Source organism: Notolepis coatsorum (assembly GCF_963971535.1).
Source record: "Notolepis coatsorum genome assembly, chromosome: 16".
In the NCBI taxonomy this organism is placed as follows: Eukaryota; Metazoa; Chordata; class Actinopteri; order Aulopiformes; family Paralepididae; genus Notolepis; species Notolepis coatsorum.
Genome location: NC_140180.1, coordinates 108,852,018 through 108,873,842, shown reverse-complemented (window position 1 = coordinate 108,873,842; position 21,825 = coordinate 108,852,018). Strand labels below are relative to the sequence as shown.

General features: G+C 46.0%; 1 protein-coding gene across 2 annotated transcripts in view; it reads left to right on the top strand.

Moving 5' to 3' along the window:
- The window catches only part of aurkb (aurora kinase B), a 34,694-nt gene extending 16,292 nt beyond the window's left edge, over positions 1–18,402 (top strand). The window contains exons 1-5 of one of the 2 annotated variants that reach the window (XM_084331526.1): positions 87–99; positions 394–532; positions 10,219–10,367; positions 12,248–12,422; positions 16,470–18,402. In XM_084331526.1, the coding sequence (XP_084187652.1) occupies positions 479–532; positions 10,219–10,367; positions 12,248–12,422; positions 16,470–16,637 (546 nt within the window). In that variant the 5' untranslated portion in view covers positions 87–99; positions 394–478 and the 3' untranslated portion in view covers positions 16,638–18,402. Of the gene's footprint in view, positions 1–86; positions 100–393; positions 533–10,218; positions 10,368–12,247; positions 12,423–16,469 lie in introns of those variants that run through there. The other variant, XM_084331525.1, reaches the window with a different exon arrangement.
- Positions 18,403–21,825: the final 3,423 nt, after the last annotated feature.

Here is a 21,825-nt window from a genome sequence, read left to right as displayed (position 1 = left end):
CTCTAGATCCAGTCTCACCTCAGGTTAGTGTTTATTATCTCTAGATCCAGTCCCACCTCAGGTTAGTGTTTATTATCTCTAGATCCAGTCCCACCTCAGGTTAGTGTTTATTATCTCTAGATCCAGTCTCACCTCAGGTTAGTGTTTATTATCTCTAGATCCAGTCCCACCTCACGTTAGTGTTTATTATCTCTCTAGATCCAGTCTCACCTCAGGTTAGTGTTTATTATCTCTAGATCCAGTCCCACCTCACGTTAGTGTTTATTCACCATGTCCTCTCTCCTCTCTCAGGCACCCTAACATCATGTCCTCTCTCCTCTCTCAGGCACCCTAACATCATGTCCTCTCTCCTCTCTCAGGCACCCTAACATCATGTCCTCTCTCCTCTCTCAGGCACCCTAACATCCTGCGCTTCTTCAACTACTTCCATGACCGCACCCGGGTCTTCCTGATCCTGGAGTACGCCCCGCGAGGGGAGATGTACAAGGAGCTGCAGAAGTGTGGCCGATTTGATGACCAGCGCACAGCCACGGTAAGAAACCTCTTAAAAACCAACATTTTGTAGAATTACTTTTTTTTTAACAAGGGGATGGTTGTGATTTTTGGAACCTTAGCCACTAGTGATGGGCGATATAGTCCATTATCAGCCCAATCCATGCTGTTCCTGACTAGCTGGAGCTAGTGTGAGGAACAGCATGGTTTGTGGCTAACTAGCTGGAGCTAGTGTGAGGAACAGCCTGGTTTGTGGCTAACTAGCTGGAGCTAGTGTGAGGAACAGGTTTGAGGCTAACTAGCTGGAGCTAGTGTGAGGAACAGCATGGTTTGTGGCTAACTAGCTGGAGCTAGTGTGAGGAACAGCCTGGTTTGTGGCTAACTAGCTGGAGCTAGTGTGAGGAACAGCCTGGTTTGTGGCTAAGTTAGTGTGAGGAACAGCCTGGTTTGTGGCTAACTAGCTGGAGCTAGTGTGAGGAACAGCCTGGTTTGTGGCTAACTAGCTGGAGCTAGTGTGAGGAACAGCATGGTTTGTGGCTAACTAGCTGGAGCTAGTGTGAGGAACAGCATAGTTTGTGGCTAACTAGCTGGAGCTAGTGTGAGGAACAGCATGGTTTGTGGCTAACTAGCTGGAGCTAGTGTGAGGAACAGCCTGGTTTGTGGCTAACTAGCTGGAGCTAGTGTGAGGAACAGCATAGTTTGTGGCTAACTAGCTGGAGCTAGTGTGAGGAACAGCATGGTTTGTGGCTAACTAGCTGGAGCTAGTGTGAGGAACAGCCTGGTTTGTGGCTAACTAGCTGGAGCTAGTGTGAGGAACAGCATAGTTTGTGGCTAACTAGCTGGAGCTAGTGTGAGGAACAGCGTGGTTTGTGGCTAACTAGCTGGAGCTAGTGTGAGGAACAGCATGGTTTGTGGCTAACTAGCTGGAGCTAGTGTGAGGAACAGCCTGGTTTGTGGCCAACTAGATGGAGCTAGTGTGAGGAACAGCATGGTTTGTGGCTAACTAGATGGAGCTAGTGTGAGGAACAGCATGGTTTGTGGCTAACTAGATGGAGCTAGTGTGAGGAACAGCATGGTTTGTGGCTAACTAGATGGAGCTAGTGTGAGGAACAGCCTGGTTTGTGGCTAACTAGCTGGAGCTAGTGTGAGGAACAGGTTTGAGGCTAACTAGCTGGAGCTAGTGTGAGGAACAGCCTGGTTTGTGGCTAACTAGCTGGAGCTAGTGTGAGGAACAGGTTTGTGGCTAACTAGCTGGAGCTAGTGTGAGGAACAGCCTGGTTTGTGGCTAACTAGCTGGAGCTAGTGTGAGGAACAGCCTGGTTTGTGGCTAACTAGATGGAGCTAGTGTGAGGAACAGCATGGTTTGTGGCTAACTAGATGGAGCTAGTGTGAGGAACAGCATGGTTTGTGGCTAACTAGCTGGAGCTAGTGTGAGGAACAGGTTTGAGGCTAACTAGCTGGAGCTAGTGTGAGGAACAGCATGGTTTGTGGCTAACTAGCTGGAGCTAGTGTGAGGAACAGGTTTGAGGCTAACTAGCTGGAGCTAGTGTGAGGAACATGTTTGAGGCTAACTAGCTGGAGCTAGTGTGAGGAACAGGTTTGAGGCTAACTAGATGGAGCTAGTGTGAGGAACAGCATGGTTTGTGGCTAACTAGCTGGAGCTAGTGTGAGGAACAGCATGGTTTGTGGCTAACTAGCTGGAGCTAGTGTGAGGAACAGCCTGGTTTGTGGCTAACTAGCTGGAGCTAGTGTGAGGAACAGCATGGTTTGAGGCTAACTAGCTGGAGCTAGTGTGAGGAACAGCCTGGTTTGTGGCTAACTAGCTGGAGCTAGTGTGAGGAACAGCCTGGTTTGTGGCTAACTAGCTGGAGTTAGTGTGAGGAACAGCCTGGTTTGTGGCTAACTAGCTGGAGCTAGTGTGAGGAACAGCCTGGTTTGTGGCTAACTAGCTGGAGCTAGTGTGAGGAACAGCATGGTTTGTGGCTAACTAGCTGGAGCTAGTGTGAGGAACAGCCTGGTTTGTGGCTAAATAGCTGGAGCTAGTGTGAGGAACAGCCTGGTTTGTGGCTAACTAGCTGGAGCTAGTGTGAGGAACAGCCTGGTTTGTGGCTAACTAGCTGGAGCTAGTGTGAGGAACAGGTTTGAGGCTAACTAGCTGGAGCTAGTGTGAGGAACAGCATGGTTTGTGGCTAACTAGCTGCAGCTAGTGTGAGGAACAGCATAGTTTGTGGCTAACTAGCTGGAGCTAGTGTGAGGAACAGCCTGGTTTGTGGCTAACTAGCTGGAGCTAGTGTGAGGAACAGCATGGTTTGTGGCTAACTAGCTGGAGCTAGTGTGAGGAACAGGTTTGAGGCTAACTAGCTGGAGCTAGTGTGAGGAACAGCATGGTTTGTGGCTAACTAGCTGGAGCTAGTGTGAGGAACAGCCTGGTTTGTGGCTAACTAGATGGAGCTAGTGTGAGGAACAGCATGGTTTGTGGCTAACTAGCTGGAGCTAGTGTGAGGAACAGCCTGGTTTGTGGCTAACTAGCTGGAGTTAGTGTGAGGAACAGCATGGTTTGTGGCTAACTAGCTGGAGCTAGTGTGAGGAACAGGTTTGAGGCTAACTAGCTGGAGCTAGTGTGAGGAACAGGTTTGAGGCTAACTAGCTGGAGCTAGTGTGAGGAACAGGTTTGAGGCTAACTAGCTGGAGCTAGTGTGAGGAACAGCATGGTTTGTGGCTAACTAGCTGGAGCTAGTGTGAGGAACAGCATGGTTTGTGGCTAACTAGCTGGAGCTAGTGTGAGGAACAGCCTGGTTTGTGGCTAACTAGCTGGAGCTAGTGTGAGGAACAGCATGGTTTGTGGCTAACTAGCTGGAGATAGTGTGAGGAACAGCATGGTTTGTGGCTAACTAGATGGAGCTAGTGTGAGGAACAGCCTGGTTTGTGGCTAACTAGCTGGAGCTAGTGTGAGGAACAGGTTTGAGGCTAACTAGCTGGAGCTAGTGTGAGGAACAGCCTGGTTTGTGGCTAACTAGCTGGAGCTAGTGTGAGGAACAGGTTTGTGGCTAACTAGCTGGAGCTAGTGTGAGGAACGGGTTTGTGGCTAACTAGCTGGAGCTAGTGTGAGGAACAGCCTGGTTTGTGGCTAACTAGCTGGAGCTAGTGTGAGGAACAGCATGGTTTGTGGCTAACTAGCTGGAGCTAGTGTGAGGAACAGCCTGGTTTGTGGCTAAATAGCTGGAGCTAGTGTGAGGAACAGCATGGTTTGTGGCTAACTAGCTGGAGCTAGTGTGAGGAACAGCCTGGTTTGTGGCTAACTAGCTGGAGCTAGTGTGAGGAACAGGTTTGAGGCTAACTAGCTGGAGCTAGTGTGAGGAACAGCATGGTTTGTGGCTAACTAGCTGCAGCTAGTGTGAGGAACAGCATAGTTTGTGGCTAACTAGCTGGAGCTAGTGTGAGGAACAGCGTGGTTTGTGGCTAACTAGCTGGAGCTAGTGTGAGGAACAGCCTGGTTTGTGGCTAACTAGCTGGAGCTAGTGTGAGGAACAGCATGGTTTGTGGCTAACTAGCTGGAGCTAGTGTGAGGAACAGGTTTGAGGCTAACTAGCTGGAGCTAGTGTGAGGAACAGCATGGTTTGTGGCTAACTAGCTGGAGCTAGTGTGAGGAACAGCCTGGTTTGTGGCTAACTAGATGGAGCTAGTGTGAGGAACAGCATGGTTTGTGGCTAACTAGCTGGAGCTAGTGTGAGGAACAGCCTGGTTTGTGGCTAACTAGCTGGAGTTAGTGTGAGGAACAGCATGGTTTGTGGCTAACTAGCTGGAGCTAGTGTGAGGAACAGGTTTGAGGCTAACTAGCTGGAGCTAGTGTGAGGAACAGGTTTGAGGCTAACTAGCTGGAGCTAGTGTGAGGAACAGCATGGTTTGTGGCTAACTAGCTGGAGCTAGTGTGAGGAACAGCATGGTTTGTGGCTAACTAGCTGGAGCTAGTGTGAGGAACAGCCTGGTTTGTGGCTAACTAGCTGGAGCTAGTGTGAGGAACAGCATGGTTTGTGGCTAACTAGCTGGAGCTAGTGTGAGGAACAGCATGGTTTGTGGCTAACTAGATGGAGCTAGTGTGAGGAACAGCCTGGTTTGTGGCTAACTAGCTGGAGCTAGTGTGAGGAACAGCCTGGTTTGTGGCTAACTAGCTGGAGCTAGTGTGAGGAACAGGTTTGTGGCTAACTAGCTGGAGCTAGTGTGAGGAACAGCCTGGTTTGTGGCTAACTAGCTGGAGCTAGTGTGAGGAACAGCCTGGTTTGTGGCTAACTAGCTGGAGCTAGTGTGAGGAACAGCATGGTTTGTGGCTAACTAGCTGGAGCTAGTGTGAGGAACAGCCTGATTTGTGGCTAACTAGCTGGAGCTAGTGTGAGGAACAGCATGGTTTGTGGCTAACTAGCTGGAGCTAGTGTGAGGAACAGCATGGTTTGTGGCTAACTAGATGGAGCTAGTGTGAGGAACAGCCTGGTTTGTGGCTAACTAGCTGGAGCTAGTGTGAGGAACAGGTTTGAGGCTAACTAGCTGGAGCTAGTGTGAGGAACAGCCTGGTTTGTGGCTAACTAGCTGGAGCTAGTGTGAGGAACAGGTTTGTGGCTAACTAGCTGGAGCTAGTGTGAGGAACAGCCTGGTTTGTGGCTAACTAGCTGGAGCTAGTGTGAGGAACAGCCTGGTTTGTGGCTAACTAGCTGGAGCTAGTGTGAGGAACAGCATGGTTTGTGGCTAACTAGCTGGAGCTAGTGTGAGGAACAGCCTGGTTTGTGGCTAACTAGCTGGAGCTAGTGTGAGGAACAGCATGGTTTGTGGCTAACTAGCTGGAGCTAGTGTGAGGAACAGCATGGTTTGTGGCTAACTAGATGGAGCTAGTGTGAGGAACAGCCTGGTTTGTGGCTAACTAGCTGGAGCTAGTGTGAGGAACAGGTTTGAGGCTAACTAGCTGGAGCTAGTGTGAGGAACAGCCTGGTTTGTGGCTAACTAGCTGGAGCTAGTGTGAGGAACAGGTTTGTGGCTAACTAGCTGGAGCTAGTGTGAGGAACAGCCTGGTTTGTGGCTAACTAGCTGGAGCTAGTGTGAGGAACAGCCTGGTTTGTGGCTAACTAGATGGAGCTAGTGTGGGGAACAGCATGGTTTGTGGCTAACTAGCTGGAGCTAGTGTGAGGAACAGGTTTGAGGCTAACTAGCTGGAGCTAGTGTGAGGAACAGCATGGTTTGTGGCTAACTAGCTGGAGCTAGTGTGAGGAACAGGTTTGAGGCTAACTAGCTGGAGCTAGTGTGAGGAACAGCATGGTTTGTGGCTAACTAGCTGGAGCTAGTGTGAGGAACAGGTTTGAGGCTAACTAGCTGGAGCTAGTGTGAGGAACAGGTTTGAGGCTAACTAGCTGGAGCTAGTGTGAGGAACAGTGATGCCGGTAACGCGTTACTAAGTAACGCGTTATTGTAATCTGATTACTTTCCCCCGAAAATAGTAATCTAACGCGTTAATCTTTAAAAGCCAGTAATCTGATTGCAGTTACTTGTCCAAGTGGCTGTGCATTACTATTTCGTTACTATCTCATCATAAATTCATAATGCATGCGGAATGCAGTATTTTATTTCGTTTTCGACAGTCAAAAATACATTTTTGAGCTGTTTTTCTTATTTGGGAGTGACGTGGTGTGGCAGTGAAAGGGTTACACAAGAATGTGTCCTCGCGGCGTGACTGGACTCTCTGTCTGTGAGTGACTCTGCTTTGGCCCAATCACATTCCCCATCCACAGTCTGCGAATCAGAGGCAGAGTAGGGCGGGTCTTCACAGCACGTCATGTGACATATGCGCCAATCGTCTGACAGCAGGGCTCCGTTGGATTCGTCTGAGAATTCCACCCCAAAACGCTTGTCTAAACGAAGTGAAACCGCAAGAAGACTAGAGAGACATTTATAAAAACAATTTAATAGTTACAGTTGATATAATTGAATAGTTCAGCCTGCATTTGTTAGATGTGAATGGATACACTGGTTTTGTAAAACCACTGGCTGGCTGCTCTAATGCTCTCCCACAGTTCTTCAGGTGGGAGAACACGAGTGACAGAGAGAGGGGAGAGAGACACACACACACACACACACACACACACACACACACACACACAAGCACAAGCACACGCACACACGCGCACACACATACACACAGAGAGGGAGAGAAGGGATTATATTATAATAATAATAATAATTATTATTATTATTATTATTATTATTATTATTATTATTATTATTATTATTATTATTATTATTATTATATTAGAGATGTAGGCTGTCTGGGTGGGGTTGGAGAGAAAGAGGCATGGGGTGAGAGAGAGAGAGAGAGAGAGAGAGGGGTGAGAGAGAGAGGGGTGAGAGAGAGAGAGAGAGAGAGAGAGAGAGAGAGAGGGGTGAGAGAGAGAGAGAGAGAGAGAAAAGCTCTTATTTGCCAGATTTACAGTTAATTTACATGTTAAAGAGAGACTGCTTGTATGTTTATAGAGAGACATTTATAAAAACAATTTAATAGTTACAGTTGATATAATTGAATAGTTCAGCCTGCATTTGTTAGATGTGAATGGATACACTGGTTTTGTAAAACCACTGGCTGGCTGCTCTAATGCTGTGAGCATCATAGACTGTTGCTTTACCATACTTGATGGTACAGAAGCTGAAGCACTAGTTTAACAATTTACGTTATGTGCAGAGAAACAAGTTAAAAACAATTTATGCACTTTCAATAAAGCGTTTAAAAAAAACTGTTGGGGGAACGACGACTTCGTAACCTAGTTACTTTCAAAGTAACTAAGTTACTCTGATAATCAAGTAATCAGTAAAGTAACTTGGATTACTTTTTAAAGGAGTAATCAGTAATCAGTAATCGGATTACTTTTACAAGTAATCTGTGGCATCACTGGTGAGGAACAGCATGGTTTGTGGCTAACTAGCTGGAGCTAGTGTGAGGAACAGCCTGGTTTGTGGCTAACTAGATGGAGCTAGTGTGAGGAACAGCATGGTTTGTGGCTAACTAGCTGGAGCTAGTGTGAGGAACAGCCTGGTTTGTGGCTAACTAGCTGGAGTTAGTGTGAGGAACAGCATGGTTTGTGGCTAACTAGCTGGAGCTAGTGTGAGGAACAGGTTTGAGGCTAACTAGCTGGAGCTAGTGTGAGGAACAGGTTTGAGGCTAACTAGCTGGAGCTAGTGTGAGGAACAGCATGGTTTGTGGCTAACTAGCTGGAGCTAGTGTGAGGAACAGCATGGTTTGTGGCTAACTAGCTGGAGCTAGTGTGAGGAACAGCCTGGTTTGTGGCTAACTAGCTGGAGCTAGTGTGAGGAACAGCATGGTTTGTGGCTAACTAGCTGGAGCTAGTGTGAGGAACAGCATGGTTTGTGGCTAACTAGCTGGAGCTAGTGTGAGGAACAGCATGGTTTGTGGCTAACTAGCTGGAGCTAGTGTGAGGAACAGCCTGGTTTGTGGCTAACTAGCTGGAGCTAGTGTGAGGAACAGCATGGTTTATGGCTAACTAGCTGGAGCTAGTGTGAGGAACGGCCTGGTTTGTGGCTAACTAGCTGGAGCTAGTGTGAGGAACAGCATGGTTTGTGGCTAACTAGCTGGAGCTAGTGTGAGGAACAGCCTGGTTTGTGGCTAACTAGCTGGAGCTAGTGTGAGGAACAGGTTTGAGGCTAACTAGCTGGAGCTAGTGTGAGGAACAGGTTTGAGGCTAACTAGCTGGAGCTAGTGTGAGGAACAGCATGGTTTGTGGCTAACTAGCTGGAGCTAGTGTGAGGAACAGGTTTGTGGCTAACTAGCTGGATCCAGTGTGAGGAACAGGTTTGAGGCTAACTAGCTGGAGCTAGTGTGAGGAACAGGTTTGAGGCTAACTAGCTGGAGCTAGTGTGAGGAACAGCATGGTTTGTGGCTAACTAGCTGGAGCTAGTGTGAGGAACAGGTTTGTGGCTAACTAGCTGGAGCTAGTGTGAGGAACAGCATGGTTTGTGGCTAACTAGCTGGAGCTAGTGTGAGGAACAGCATAGTTTCTGGCTAACTAGCTGGAGCTAGTGTGAGGAACAGCCTGGTTTGTGGCTAACTAGCTGGAGCTAGTGTGAGGAACAGCCTGGTTTGTGGCTAACTAGCTGGAGCTAGTGTGAGGAACAGCCTGGTTTGTGGCTAACTAGATGGAGCTAGTGTGAGGAACAGCCTGGTTTGTGGCTAACTAGCTGGAGCTAGTGTGAGGAACAGCCTGGTTTGTGGCTAACTAGCTGGAGCTAGTGTGAGGAACAGCCTGGTTTGTGGCTAACTAGCTGGAGCTAGTGTGAGGAACAGCATGGTTTGTGGCTAACTAGCTGGAGCTAGTGTGAGGAACAGCATGGTTTGTGGCTAACTAGATGAAGCTAGTGTGAGGAACAGCCTGGTTTGTGGCTAACTAGCTGGAGCTAGTGTGAGGAACAGCATGGTTTGTGGCTAACTAGATGGAGCTAGTGTGAGGAACAGCATGGTTTGTGGCTAACTAGCTGGAGCTAGTGTGAGGAACAGCATGGTTTGTGGCTAACTAGCTGGAGCTAGTGTGAGGAACAGCCTGGTTTGTGGCTAACTAGCTGGAGCTAGTGTGAGGAACAGGTTTGAGGCTAACTAGCTGGAGCTAGTGTGAGGAACAGCCTGGTTTGTGGCTAACTAGCTGGAGCTAGTGTGAGGAACAGGTTTGAGGCTAACTAGCTGGAGCTAGTGTGAGGAACAGCCTGGTTTGTGGCTAACTAGCTGGAGCTAGTGTGAGGAACAGGTTTGAGGCTAACTAGCTGGAGCTAGTGTGAGGAACAGCATGGTTTGTGGCTAACTAGCTGCAGCTAGTGTGAGGAACAGCATGGTTTGTGGCTAACTAGCTGGAGCTAGTGTGAGGAACAGCCTGGTTTGTGGCTAACTAGATGGAGCTAGTGTGAGGAACAGCATGGTTTGTGGCTAACTAGCTGGAGCTAGTGTGAGGAACAGCCTGGTTTGTGGCTAACTAGCTGGAGTTAGTGTGAGGAACAGCGTGGTTTGTGGCTAACTAGCTGGAGCTAGTGTGAGGAACAGCATGGTTTGTGGCTAACTAGCTGGAGCTAGTGTGAGGAACAGGTTTGTGGCTAACTAGCTGGAGCTAGTGTGAGGAACATGTTTGAGGCTAACTAGCTGGAGCTAGTGTGAGGAACAGGTTTGAGGCTAACTAGCTGGAGCTAGTGTGAGGAACAGCATGGTTTGTGGCTAACTAGCTGGAGCTAGTGTGAGGAACAGCATGGTTTGTGGCTAACTAGCTGGAGCTAGTGTGAGGAACAACATGGTTTGTGGCTAACTAGCTGGAGCTAGTGTGAGGAACAGCCTGGTTTGTGGCTAACTAGATGGAGCTAGTGTGAGGAACAGCATGGTTTGTGGCTAACTAGCTGGAGCTAGTGTGAGGAACAGCATGGTTTGTGGCTAACTAGCTGGAGCTAGTGTGAGGAACAGCCTGGTTTGTCTGACCCTCAGTGTGTGTCTGTCTCCTCAGTACATGGAGGAGCTGTCTGCCTGACCCTCAGTGTGTCTGTCTGTCTCCTCAGTACATGAGGAGCTGTCTGTCTGACCCTCAGTGTGTCTGTCTGTCTCCTCAGTACATGAGGAGCTGTCTGTCTGACAGTCTGTCTGTCTGTCTCCTCAGTACATGGAGGAGCTGTCTGTCTGACCCTCAGTCTGTCTGTCTGTCTCCTCAGTACATGGAGGAGCTGGCCGACGCGCTGCTCTACTGCCACGAGAGGAAGGTGATCCACCGGGACATCAAGCCGGAGAACCTGCTGCTCGGGTTCCGTGGGGAGCTGAAGATCGCAGACTTTGGCTGGTCTGTCCACGCGCCCTCCCTGAGGTGAGGAGCCCACAGACCCCCCCTCTCACTTCCCACCCACTTTAACGTGTACATTTTGTTCCTACGGTCTCAACAAATGGTATTAAAGGGACACGCCAACGTTATTATACAGGGTTCGCATAAGGTCCTTAAAGTGCTTGATATTTGAAGGCCTGGAATTCCTTAAACAGCCCATTTTTTAACAAGGTCTTGATTTGAAAAAGTCCTTGAAATTCAAATCAACCATTCACATTGAAAGTGTTGTTCATCCATGATAAATGTCTGAATCAAGAATTTTGTATTGAACCTGTTCCACCCGAGGGGACCGGTACCGGTCCCAAAATGGCATCTGGTCATAAATCAAGTGTTGCATACATTTTGCGATTTTAATATCAAACGTTTTAACATCACTAACATGTCACAAAAGCATTTAGAATGTATATCATCATCAATACGTTAGTTTAGCAATAGCTGTCGATCAGTGTTGGCATTTTTCCGAACTACACTTCCTGGAAGATTATATGGGGTTCAAGGTTCAGAGCTCTGTATGAATTACTTCAATAACTGTTATTATTCGGGATAATAAGCCACAAAAGGTAACGTTTTTGACACTTAGTTTCTCTTCCCTATTGTTAGCATGTAGGAACAATTGGATCTGAAATTAGTTTAAAAACGGTTGCACTGTGGGGAAAATTATTCTTATGCATGCCTGGTGATACTAAATCCAAATTGAACTCGGGCATTTGAAAGATAATATATATATAAATGTGCGAATTGGCTATAATAAGGTAATTTATAAGCATCATATTCTATAATAATATTTCAAATGGCATTGGTCCGGATAGGGAGAATTCAGTACTGTATCTACAGAACCTTCGGTTTAATCATCTTCCCTTTATTAATTTCCTTCGATTTTTTTATACACATGATCTCAAGAGGGTACTGAACGAGATCAGTTGCAGTTTTTAAAGTTTGGTCATTATTATCATGGTGTTATTCACTGTCAAAGATGCAAAGAAAAATCATAATTCATATTCTCCTTTGTTTCATCACAATTTAAGCAAGCCTAGTAATAGACACAAATAGACACATAATTATGACACTGAATACATTCCCTGAGGTCCATAGATGTCCCTAGATACCAAGAATATGCAAATGGACCTTGTAGAAGTGGAGCAATATTCCATTTACCTAGGTATATATTTCAGGCGAAAATATTCCACGGGTAGAACAGGTTAAACAAAACGCATTTAAAAGTGAATTTTATCCTAGATGCCCTTTTAAAATGAAAACTTGTGCTTGGAAAAGTACTTGAAAGTCTACAGCTTTTAAATGGACCTGGTCCACATGGTAGAGGTAAACTGCAGCTTTTAAATGGACCTGGTCCACATGGTAGAGGTAAACTGCAGCTTTTAAATGGACCTGGTCCACATGGTAGAGGTAAACTGCAGCTTCTAAATGGACCTGGTCCACATGGTAGAGGTAAACTGCAGCTTCTAAATGGACCTGGTCCACATGGTAGAGGTAAACTGCAGCTTCTAAATGGACCTGGTCCACATGGTAGAGGTAAACTGCAGCTTCTAAATGGACCTGGTCCACATGGTGGAGGTAAACTGCAGCTTCTAAATGGACCTGGTCCACATGGTAGAGGTAAACTGCAGCTTCTAAATGGACCTGGTCCACATGGTAGAGGTAAACTGCAGCTTCTAAATGCACCTGGTCCACATGGTAGAGGTAAACTGCAGCTTTTAAATGGACCTGGTCCACATGGTAGAGGTAAACTGCAGCTTCTAAATGGATCTGGTCCACACGACAGGGAAACTGCAGCTTCTAAATGGGCCTGGTCCACACGGCCGTAGCGTCGTCCGTTCAATTCTCAACGCGTGTTGTGAAATCCACAGGCGGCGCACCATGTGCGGCACCCTGGACTACCTGCCCCCAGAGATGGTGGAGAGCCGCACGCACGACGAGAAGGTGGACCTGTGGTGCATCGGAGTCCTCTGCTACGAGTGCTTGGTGGGGAAACCCCCGTTCGAGACGGAAAGCCACACGGACACATACAAACGAATCACCAAGGTGAGACCACACACCGTGTTCACAGTAGAATCACCAAGGTGAGACCACACACAGTGTTCACAGTAGAATCACCAAGGTGAGACCACACACAGTGTTCACAGTAGAATCACCAAGGTGAGACCACACACCGTGTTCACAGTAGAATCACCAAGGTGAGACCACACACAGTGTTCACAGTAGAATCACCAAGGTGAGACCACACACACAGTGTTCACAGTAGAATCACCAAGGTGAGACCACACACACACTGTTCACAGTAGAATCACCAAGGTGAGACCACACACCGTGTTCACAGTAGAATCACCAAGGTGAGACCACACACACAGTGTTCACAGTAGAATCACCAAGGTGAGACCACACACAGTGTTCACAGTAGAATCACCAAGGTGAGACCACACACAGTGTTCACAGTAGAATCACCAAGGTGAGACCACAGTGTTCACAGTAGAATCACCAAGGTGAGACCACACACAGTGTTCACAGTAGAATCACCAAGGTGAGACCACACACACAGTGTTCACAGTAGAATCACCAAGGTGAGACCACACACAGTGTTCACAGTAGAATCACCAAGGTGAGACCACAGTGTTCACAGTAGAATCACCAAGGTGAGACCACACACAGTGTTCACAGTAGAATCACCAAGGTGAGACCACAGTGTTCACAGTAGAATCACCAAGGTGAGACCACAGTGTTCACAGTAGAATCACCAAGGTGAGACCACACACAGTGTTCACAGTAGAATCACCAAGGTGAGACCACACACAGTGTTCACAGTAGAATCACCAAGGTGAGACCACAGTGTTCACAGTAGAATCACCAAGGTGAGACCACACACCGTGTTCACAGTAGAATCACCAAGGTGAGACCACACACAGTGTTCACAGTAGAATCACCAAGGTGAGACCACACACAGTGTTCACAGTAGAATCACCAAGGTGAGACCACACACAGTGTTCACAGTAGAATCACCAAGGTGAGACCACAGTGTTCACAGTAGAATCACCAAGGTGAGACCACAGTGTTCACAGTAGAATCACCAAGGTGAGACCACACACAGTGTTCACAGTAGAATCACCAAGGTGAGACCACACACAGTGTTCACAGTAGAATCACCAAGGTGAGACCACAGTGTTCACAGTAGAATCACCAAGGTGAGACCACAGTGTTCACAGTAGGGGTGGGAATCACCAGTTTAATCACGATACGATACGATATCGATTCTTTGGACAACGATACGATATTATCCGATATCACACAGTCTGCCACGATACAATTCGATTCAGGTGCCTGCAATCGATATGAGACGATATTATGTGCCCATTTAATACAATCAGTAACATTTAAATCAACAAACAAAAAAGGCAATGGAAATATCATGACATTTTTATTTTTGAGCTCTTCCAGACATTTAAATGAAAAACAATCTATTGTTTTTAATACAAATAGACCTCCTGTTCACTGTTTTTGGTTCATTTCTTTTTTTTCTCGATATTAATATCCTATTCACTGTCACAGAGCTGTATTTTGGTTGGAAAAGCATATTGGGAGTCCCAAGGTGCAGTACTGGCCAGATCCTGTTAGTGGGGCTATCCCGAGAATGCACCCTCCCAGACCCCACTTCTCTCTGCCTATGGCTCTGGGTTAGCTTGTTAGCTCACGCTAAAGTAACGTTATCTTCGATCTTTAACGCGACGTGGGCATAATGGAGTGACGAGGATTGCAAAGCAGGTTAGATGCATTGGACCCGTTGTGGAATAAAACAGCAGGGACATGTTTTGGGTCACAGAATAGGCACACTAGTCTTGCTCTAGTAGTGACGCTCTAGACGCTACTGGCAGCTGTTGATGTTAAAGGGGAACTATTTTACTATTTCTTTCACTATTTGGGCACTTTTACACAATTCCTGTGAGTCTATGGAACACTTCTGTAATATATATATTTTTTTTATTCATTGTTTTGTATTTCTAATCAAGTCCTCAAAAACAGCATTTTTCTACCTCAAGATCTCGAGCTGTTTTGAGCCTGGGCTCCTAAACCACTGCGCCGGGCCGGCCCCCCTGAACATTAACATGCAGCCTGGGCTCCTAAACCACTGCGCTATACGGCCCCCCTGAACATTAACATGCAGCCTGGGCTCCTAAACCACTGCGCCGGGCCGGCCCCCCTGAACATTAACATGCAGCCTGGGCTCCTAAACCACTGCGCCGGGCCGGCCCCGCCTGAACATTAACATGCAGCCTGGGCTCCTAAACCACTGCGCCGGGCCGGCCCCGCCTGAACATTAACATGCAGCAGTGTCTTTCTGACATCACATATAGGGCACATTTTCAAATGACTCGGTTCAGTGAGGGTGAATATTGTGAGAGGAGAATTGGAAGAATGCGCCAATATGAGAATTTTGAGACATAGATCATATTAATATAAGTTCACATAGCTAGGAAACAATGCTAAACACTCAAAAAGGCCATTTATAAGATAGTTCCCCTTTAAACGGAGTTTGAGTTTCACAACACTGGGCGCGGGGCGATGACGTCGCCGTCGCCGGATTTTCAAAATAAGAGTATCGCAATATGAATCGATCTTTTTACGTGGCATCGATCCTATTTGATTATTGATAATAGATCGATATATCGATCTGGATCGATGTATCGTCCCACCCCTAGTTCACAGTAGAATCACCAAGGTGAGACCACAGTGTTCACAGTAGAATCACCAAGGTGAGACCACACTGTGTTCAGAATCACCAAGGTGAGACCACACACAGTGTTCACAGTAGAATCACCAAGGTGAGACCACACTCAGAATCACCAAGGTGAGACCACACACACAGTGTTCACAGTAGAATCACCAAGGTGAGACCACACTGTGTTCAGAATCACCAAGGTGAGACCACACACACAGTGTTCACAGTAGAATCACCAAGGTGAGACCACACACACAGTGTTCACAGTAGAATCACCAAGGTGAGACCACACACACACTGTTCACAGTAGAATCACCAAGGTGAGACCAGTGTTCACAGTAGAATCACCAAGGTGAGACCACACACACACTGTTCACAGTAGAATCACCAAGGTGAGACCACACACACACACTGTTCACAGTACAAACGTATCTCTCCACATCCTCGCCGTTGATGCAGAGGGGGGGTGGGGTCTACACTGTTCTTCCTGAAGTCAAAGATGAGCTCCTTGGTTTTTGTGGTGTTCAGTGCTTAGGTTATTCACCGAACACCACGCTGTTAGTTTCAGGACCTCATCTCTGTATGCAGACTCATCCCCCCCCCCCCCCTGCAATAAGTCCAAACACTGTCGTGTCGTCAGCAAATTTGATGATGTTTTCTGGGTGGGCAGGACTACAGTCATGGGTGTAGAGGGAGTACAGCAAGGGGCTCAGCACACAGCCCTGGGGAGAGGAGAGGTAGAGACCAAGAGTCACTAGATTAAATGGTGTAAACTAGTGGTGGCACTCAATTAAAAGTTTTAATCGAATTTATTTGAAACTTTATAGTTAATTAATCAAAATTAATCGCATATCAAAATGTTATGGGAAAAGCAAAAATGTTCAATTCAAATGAATTTTGGTATACGAGTGAATCAATGAATATACATGCGTTTAGCAGCAAAATCCTGTATTAGCTACTACACAGATCAATGCAATTTTTAACAAAGTGCAGCAATTTTAGGAATAATATATATATATAGCGCAAAGGACCTTTTGTAAACTCAAGCACTTTCGAGGTAAAAGTAAAACGCAGTACATTCCAGAACATTTTTTTTTTATTTTTATTTTTTTTATTATGAACAAACCAGATTAAGAAAAAAAGTTATTTGTGATTTATTATACTTTATACTTATAGCACATGCTTGAGTCTGGTCTCCTTTGAAAGGTAACATTCTTACACGATAAAGAAAAATCATCATGCGATTAAATCCATAATTTTCTTTTTTACTTAATTGTTTCGGTAGTTAATTAATCTAAATGAATGCGATAAAGTCCCAGCCCTAGTGTAAACGTGATGCCTCCCTGCTGTCTCTCCTCCAGGTGGACCTGCACTTCCCCACGGTGGTGTGTGACGGCGCCAAGGACCTGATCACCAGGCTGCTGCGCCACAACCCCCCCATGCGGCTCCCGCTGCAGAGCGTCATGGAGCACCCCTGGGTGCGCACCAACTCACGCCGGGTTCTGCCCCCCGTCTGTGCACCCAAATAACCTCCTCCAGGAGCCGGCCATGTTTATAGTGTCTGTTGTTGTTGTTGTTGTTGTTGTTGTTTGACTTCACCTGTCGCTCAGGAGAGATGGGCGGGGCTTTTACATGTTGAGGTTCTGATATTAATGTGTATATTAGAGCTGCACATGTGAAGGAATATGGAGATTACATGTGCAGCTCAAAGAGGTGATACTCTTAATATCCACACTATTATTCCTCTAGCAGTAGCTGGAGGTATATCATATCCTGACTGAGGAACCTGAAGATGATAGTTGGGGAAATGCTGAAATACATTTTGTAATTATTCATTTTCATCGTCTTCTTCTTCTCGACTGTTGTTGTTGTATATTTGACTCCTGATGTATATTTCTATAGAGGTCCAGATGCAGAGAGTAACCGGTATGTACGCTGCCGGCCATGTGATGCTATAGCTAACCAGCAAAAAGGTTTCATGTTGCTACAAAGCTAAGCAAAATGATGGGAGAAATTGGCTATTTTCAAAGGATTTTCCTGATCTTTTTACCTCAAGGTATCGGAATAATACATTTTAATTATATTCTTCCTATTTCGGCACATTGTGGTCCCTAAACCGTCTTGGAGCTGCATACAGTGGGCGTGACTGGAAAGCTGAGACTTGTGTGGATGTATTGATGTGTGATGATGCCGTTGCTCCCTATAGTAGCCCTTTTAAATATGGCGACTTCACTGTTTTCATTTGTTTTATTTTCATGTTTTTATTATATTTGACTTCAACTGTATTAAATGACCTATTGTAGCCTCAAGGATAATCACTGCCTTATTCAACTTTTCTACCAAGATCTAGGCCATTCCAAGGATTTGTGGCTTGTGAAGGTTCATTGAAAAATGTCAGGTGTTTGTCATCCAATCTGTAAATTGATAATAAAAATCATTATTTGCATTCTGTCAATGCATGCTTATGTTTCTACAGTGGGAGCCGCTGCTTTAGCCAAGCGAGGTCACATGATTCATGTTATTTCCATGCAGTTTTATTATATTTGGCCATATTTAACAACCAATATCTTCTAAGGCGTGGTCCCTGGTCCACAGGGTCTTGTATATCAACCATGGGGTCCTTGGACCAATGCTCTAAACTGTTTTGGAATTGTATATAGACCTTTAAAACCTTTGACTCTACAAGTGCATTGATATACGTGTTCTGTGTATTGCTGTTTTGTGTCAGTGTAGTCCTTCCAGTGACCTGGGACAGATGGACCGACCCTCTCGGTGTCTGCATGCTTCCACCCCTGCTTGGCTGCTTTGGTCCACAACCTGGTGGCAGAGCGGACCGGGAGGTGGTCCTGGAGGCGTCTATGCTTTTACCAAATGGTTCGTGTTTCCGCGTTCCCGTTTTGCGCTCTGATTGGCCGCGCACGTTTCTAGTCATGTGACATGTGCGCCCAATCGCATGACGAGCAGTGTCTTAGCCCATTTCCGCGTCGAACAGCCTGCAAACGACCTAACGCCTAGTTTATCACTGGTTAAGGTTAGAGTATAAACTCTATCGCCCTGCTCTAAGACAAACTCTAAGCTTAACCGTCCAAAGAACTTGCCGTCACACGATTGGGCGCACATGTCACATGACCAGAAACGTCAGTGGCCAATCAGATTCACAAAACGCACGAACCGTTTGGTAAAAGCAATGAGGCGTCCTGGAGGGGGAGGAATAGTCTATTCTGTCTGCAATAGTATACGTTTAAATTTGTTTTATGTTTTGTTCTGTTTATTATTTTTCTTATTGCTAATGTCATTGTTTATATTCGATTAAAAAAAGAGCATTAAGTATGAGATTGAGAATGGTATTGACCCAGAGAACCATTTAAGATAAGGTATTCCTTTATTGATCCCCTTGGGGTAATTCATCTTTATGTAATGACTTCAACAACTAAGTACTATACTGAAGACCAGTTAAACTCAAACTGGAAGGAGTATTATCACTAATACACTTAACAGTAGAAGCCTCTTATAGTAATTTAGTAGTCAAAGTTTATTTGAGAAGAGGTTCAATTTAATAGAGGCCTTGTAAGGAATGTTTGTGTAGTTATTTTTCTTCCAACATGGCTGCCATTGGTGAATGAGAACTTTATTTAACAGATTGCAGAATGGGTACCATACAGTACGGCTCAATACACAATTGTTAAGGGGATGCAGACCAGAGAAAGACTTTTGTCTTGTTTACATCAGGGTCCCCCATTTTCAATTCATATCGACATTTATGGACATACAGGTATTTAGTACTGATACATTTGTGACATAAACTGTATTCAAATATACAGTACTGTTACCCATAGATCCTGACAGAGTATATACATATGATGGGGAGGGGACTGTACATTAGGAGGGGGTGGGTGGGAGAGAAATATACATACGGTGGGGTGGAGACTGTACATTTGGAGGGGGTGGGAGAGAAATATACATACGGCGGGGAGAGAATATATACATGCGGTGGGGAGGAGACTGTCTATTAGGAGGGGGTGGGGGTTTTGGACATTTACGGTGGCCAGTTTCGAATTGCAGCCTCCCGTAGGTGTTCTTTAAGAGCGGTTTTGAATGTGGGTAGTGATTCACATTCCTTTACAGCTTTGGGTAGGGCGTTCCACATTGATGTGGCATAATTGCGAAACGTGTTTACTCTAGAGAGGCCTTTAACCTAGAACTGGGGAGCTTGGACTGGTCAGATGAACTCAGTGGTACACAGGTTGAAGAAACATGGCTTGGATTCAAAACCAAATTCACAGCAATACTCAACAACATGGCACCCATAAGAACCACCAGGGTTAAAAATCGCGCTGAGGCATGGATACACACTGAAATACTGGCCGCTATGAAAACCAGAGACAAAAAATGCTCTGAACTTCATAAAAGTCAGACAAAGCTTTCCAATAGCTCAAACAGTGAACTCCAAGCCCACGTGGTTGAACTAAAAATCCAAAGAAACAGACTAAGAAATGACGTAAACACCATGATCAGAACCGCAAAAAGAAATTTCATCAATGACAAAACTGAGGAAAACAAAAACAAACCCCGCGAACTTTGGAAATTACTCAATAATCAACTAGGCTGCAGTAAAAAACTTAACCAGATTCTCAAACATAAACATAAAGACGGACAACACGCTCATCACAGACAAGCTGGATGTAGCCAATTACTTAAACATCTTCTTCACAAACATAGCCACAACACTGGTAAACAAACTACCCTCCCACTCAGGGCATTATGGGGTAGAACACATAGTAGCATACTACAAAAACCTAGGGGTCCACAAAGACTACTTCAAACTTGAAATGGTAACAACCGATGAGGTACTCAAAAAAATGTGCGCCCTCCAACCTAACAAGGCCACTGGCCATGACAACATCCCCTCCAAATTCCTCAGAGACGCAGCAGCCGCCATCACCCCAGTCATCACACACATAATAAACCTCTATAAAACAGGGGCACGTCCCCAAGGACTTCAAAATTGCGAGAGTGACCCCTCTGCACAAAAAGGGCAGCAAATTAGACCCAGGCAACTACCGCCCTGTTTCTATTCTTACCTCCATCTTGAAAGTCATGGAGAAAATAGTCTACGAACAGGTCGAAAAGTACCTGGCGGAAAAAAATCTAATCTACGAATTCCAATCTGGCTTCAGAACGTCCCACTCCACTGACACATGCCTTCTCTATTTGAACGACCACATCAAACAAGAGGTGGACGCGGGCAAATACTGCGGCATAGTCATGCTGGACCTACAAAAGGCCTTCGACACTGTCAATCACTCCATTCTGATTGACAAGCTAAAAGCAATTGGTTTTGATAGTTTATCAGTGAGCTGGATGCAATCCTACCTGAAGGGGAGAGAACAGATGGTGGCGGTAAACGGTACCCTATCCCCCCCCTCACAGTGAGCTGTGGTGTTCCACAAGGAAGCATACTAGGACCGCTACTCTTCCTAATTTATGCAAATGACATGTCGTCAGCCTGTGACTGCAACTTGTTCCTGTTTGCGGACGACTCAGCCCTGCTGGTCTCTGACAAGAACAAATTGCAGGTTGAAAAAACCCTCAGCTCGGAACTAGGCAAAATCTGCATATGGCTCGCTGATAACAAACTATCATTACACATGGGCAAAACAGAGTCCATTCTCTTCGGTTCAAATAACAAACTCAGCAAGACCGACGGCTTCTCAGTTACAGTGGGTGACAATATTGTCACAAGGAAAGACGAAATTACCTACCTGGGTTCCATCCTAGAGGCAAATCTTTCCTGTGACAAAATGGCATCCAATGTAATAAAAAAAGTCAACCAACGAACTAGATTCTTGTACCGGATCTCCTCTCTGGTAAACAAGAATACCCTGAAGACTCTGGCAGGAGCACTCATTCAAGGGTACTATGACTATGCGTGCACCTCATGGTACCAAAGCACCTCAAAGGCGCTTAAAACAAAATTACAAACATCACAAAACAAACTGGTCAGACTACTACTTGACCTGAACCCCAGAACCCACCTCACCCCTGCCCACTTTGACAACCTAGGATGGCTTAGAGTAGACGACTTGCAATGGGCCTGGTCTTCAAGATACACTATACGACCGAGGTGCCCATGTACATGTCAAAATACTTCCCAAAGGTCAGTGAATACCACAACCACTACACCAGAGGAAGCTCAACAAATCATGTTAAACCCAGATTCGGCTCAAGCAAGGGACTAAACACGTTTCGCAATTATGCCACAACAATGTGGAACGCCCTACCCAAAGCTGTAAAGGAATGTGAATCCCTGCCCACATTCAAAACCGCTCTTAAAGAGCACCTACGGGAGGCTGCAATTCGAAACTGGCCACCGTAAATGCCCAAAACCCCCACCACCTCCTAATAGACAGTCTCCTCCCCGCCGTATGTATATTTCCCTCCCACCCTCCCACCCCCTCCTAATGTACAGTCCCCTCCCCATCATATGTATATACTCTGTCAGGATCTAGGGGTAACAGTACTGTATATTTGAGTACCGCTTATGTCACAAATGTATCAGTACTAAATACCTATATGTCCCTATGCCATAAATGTCATGTATGTTGTGTATGTCATAAATGTCTATATGAAATGAAAATGGGGGACCCTGATGGAAACAAGACAAACGTCTTTCTCAGGTCTGCATCCCCTTAACAATTGTATGTATTGAGCCGTACT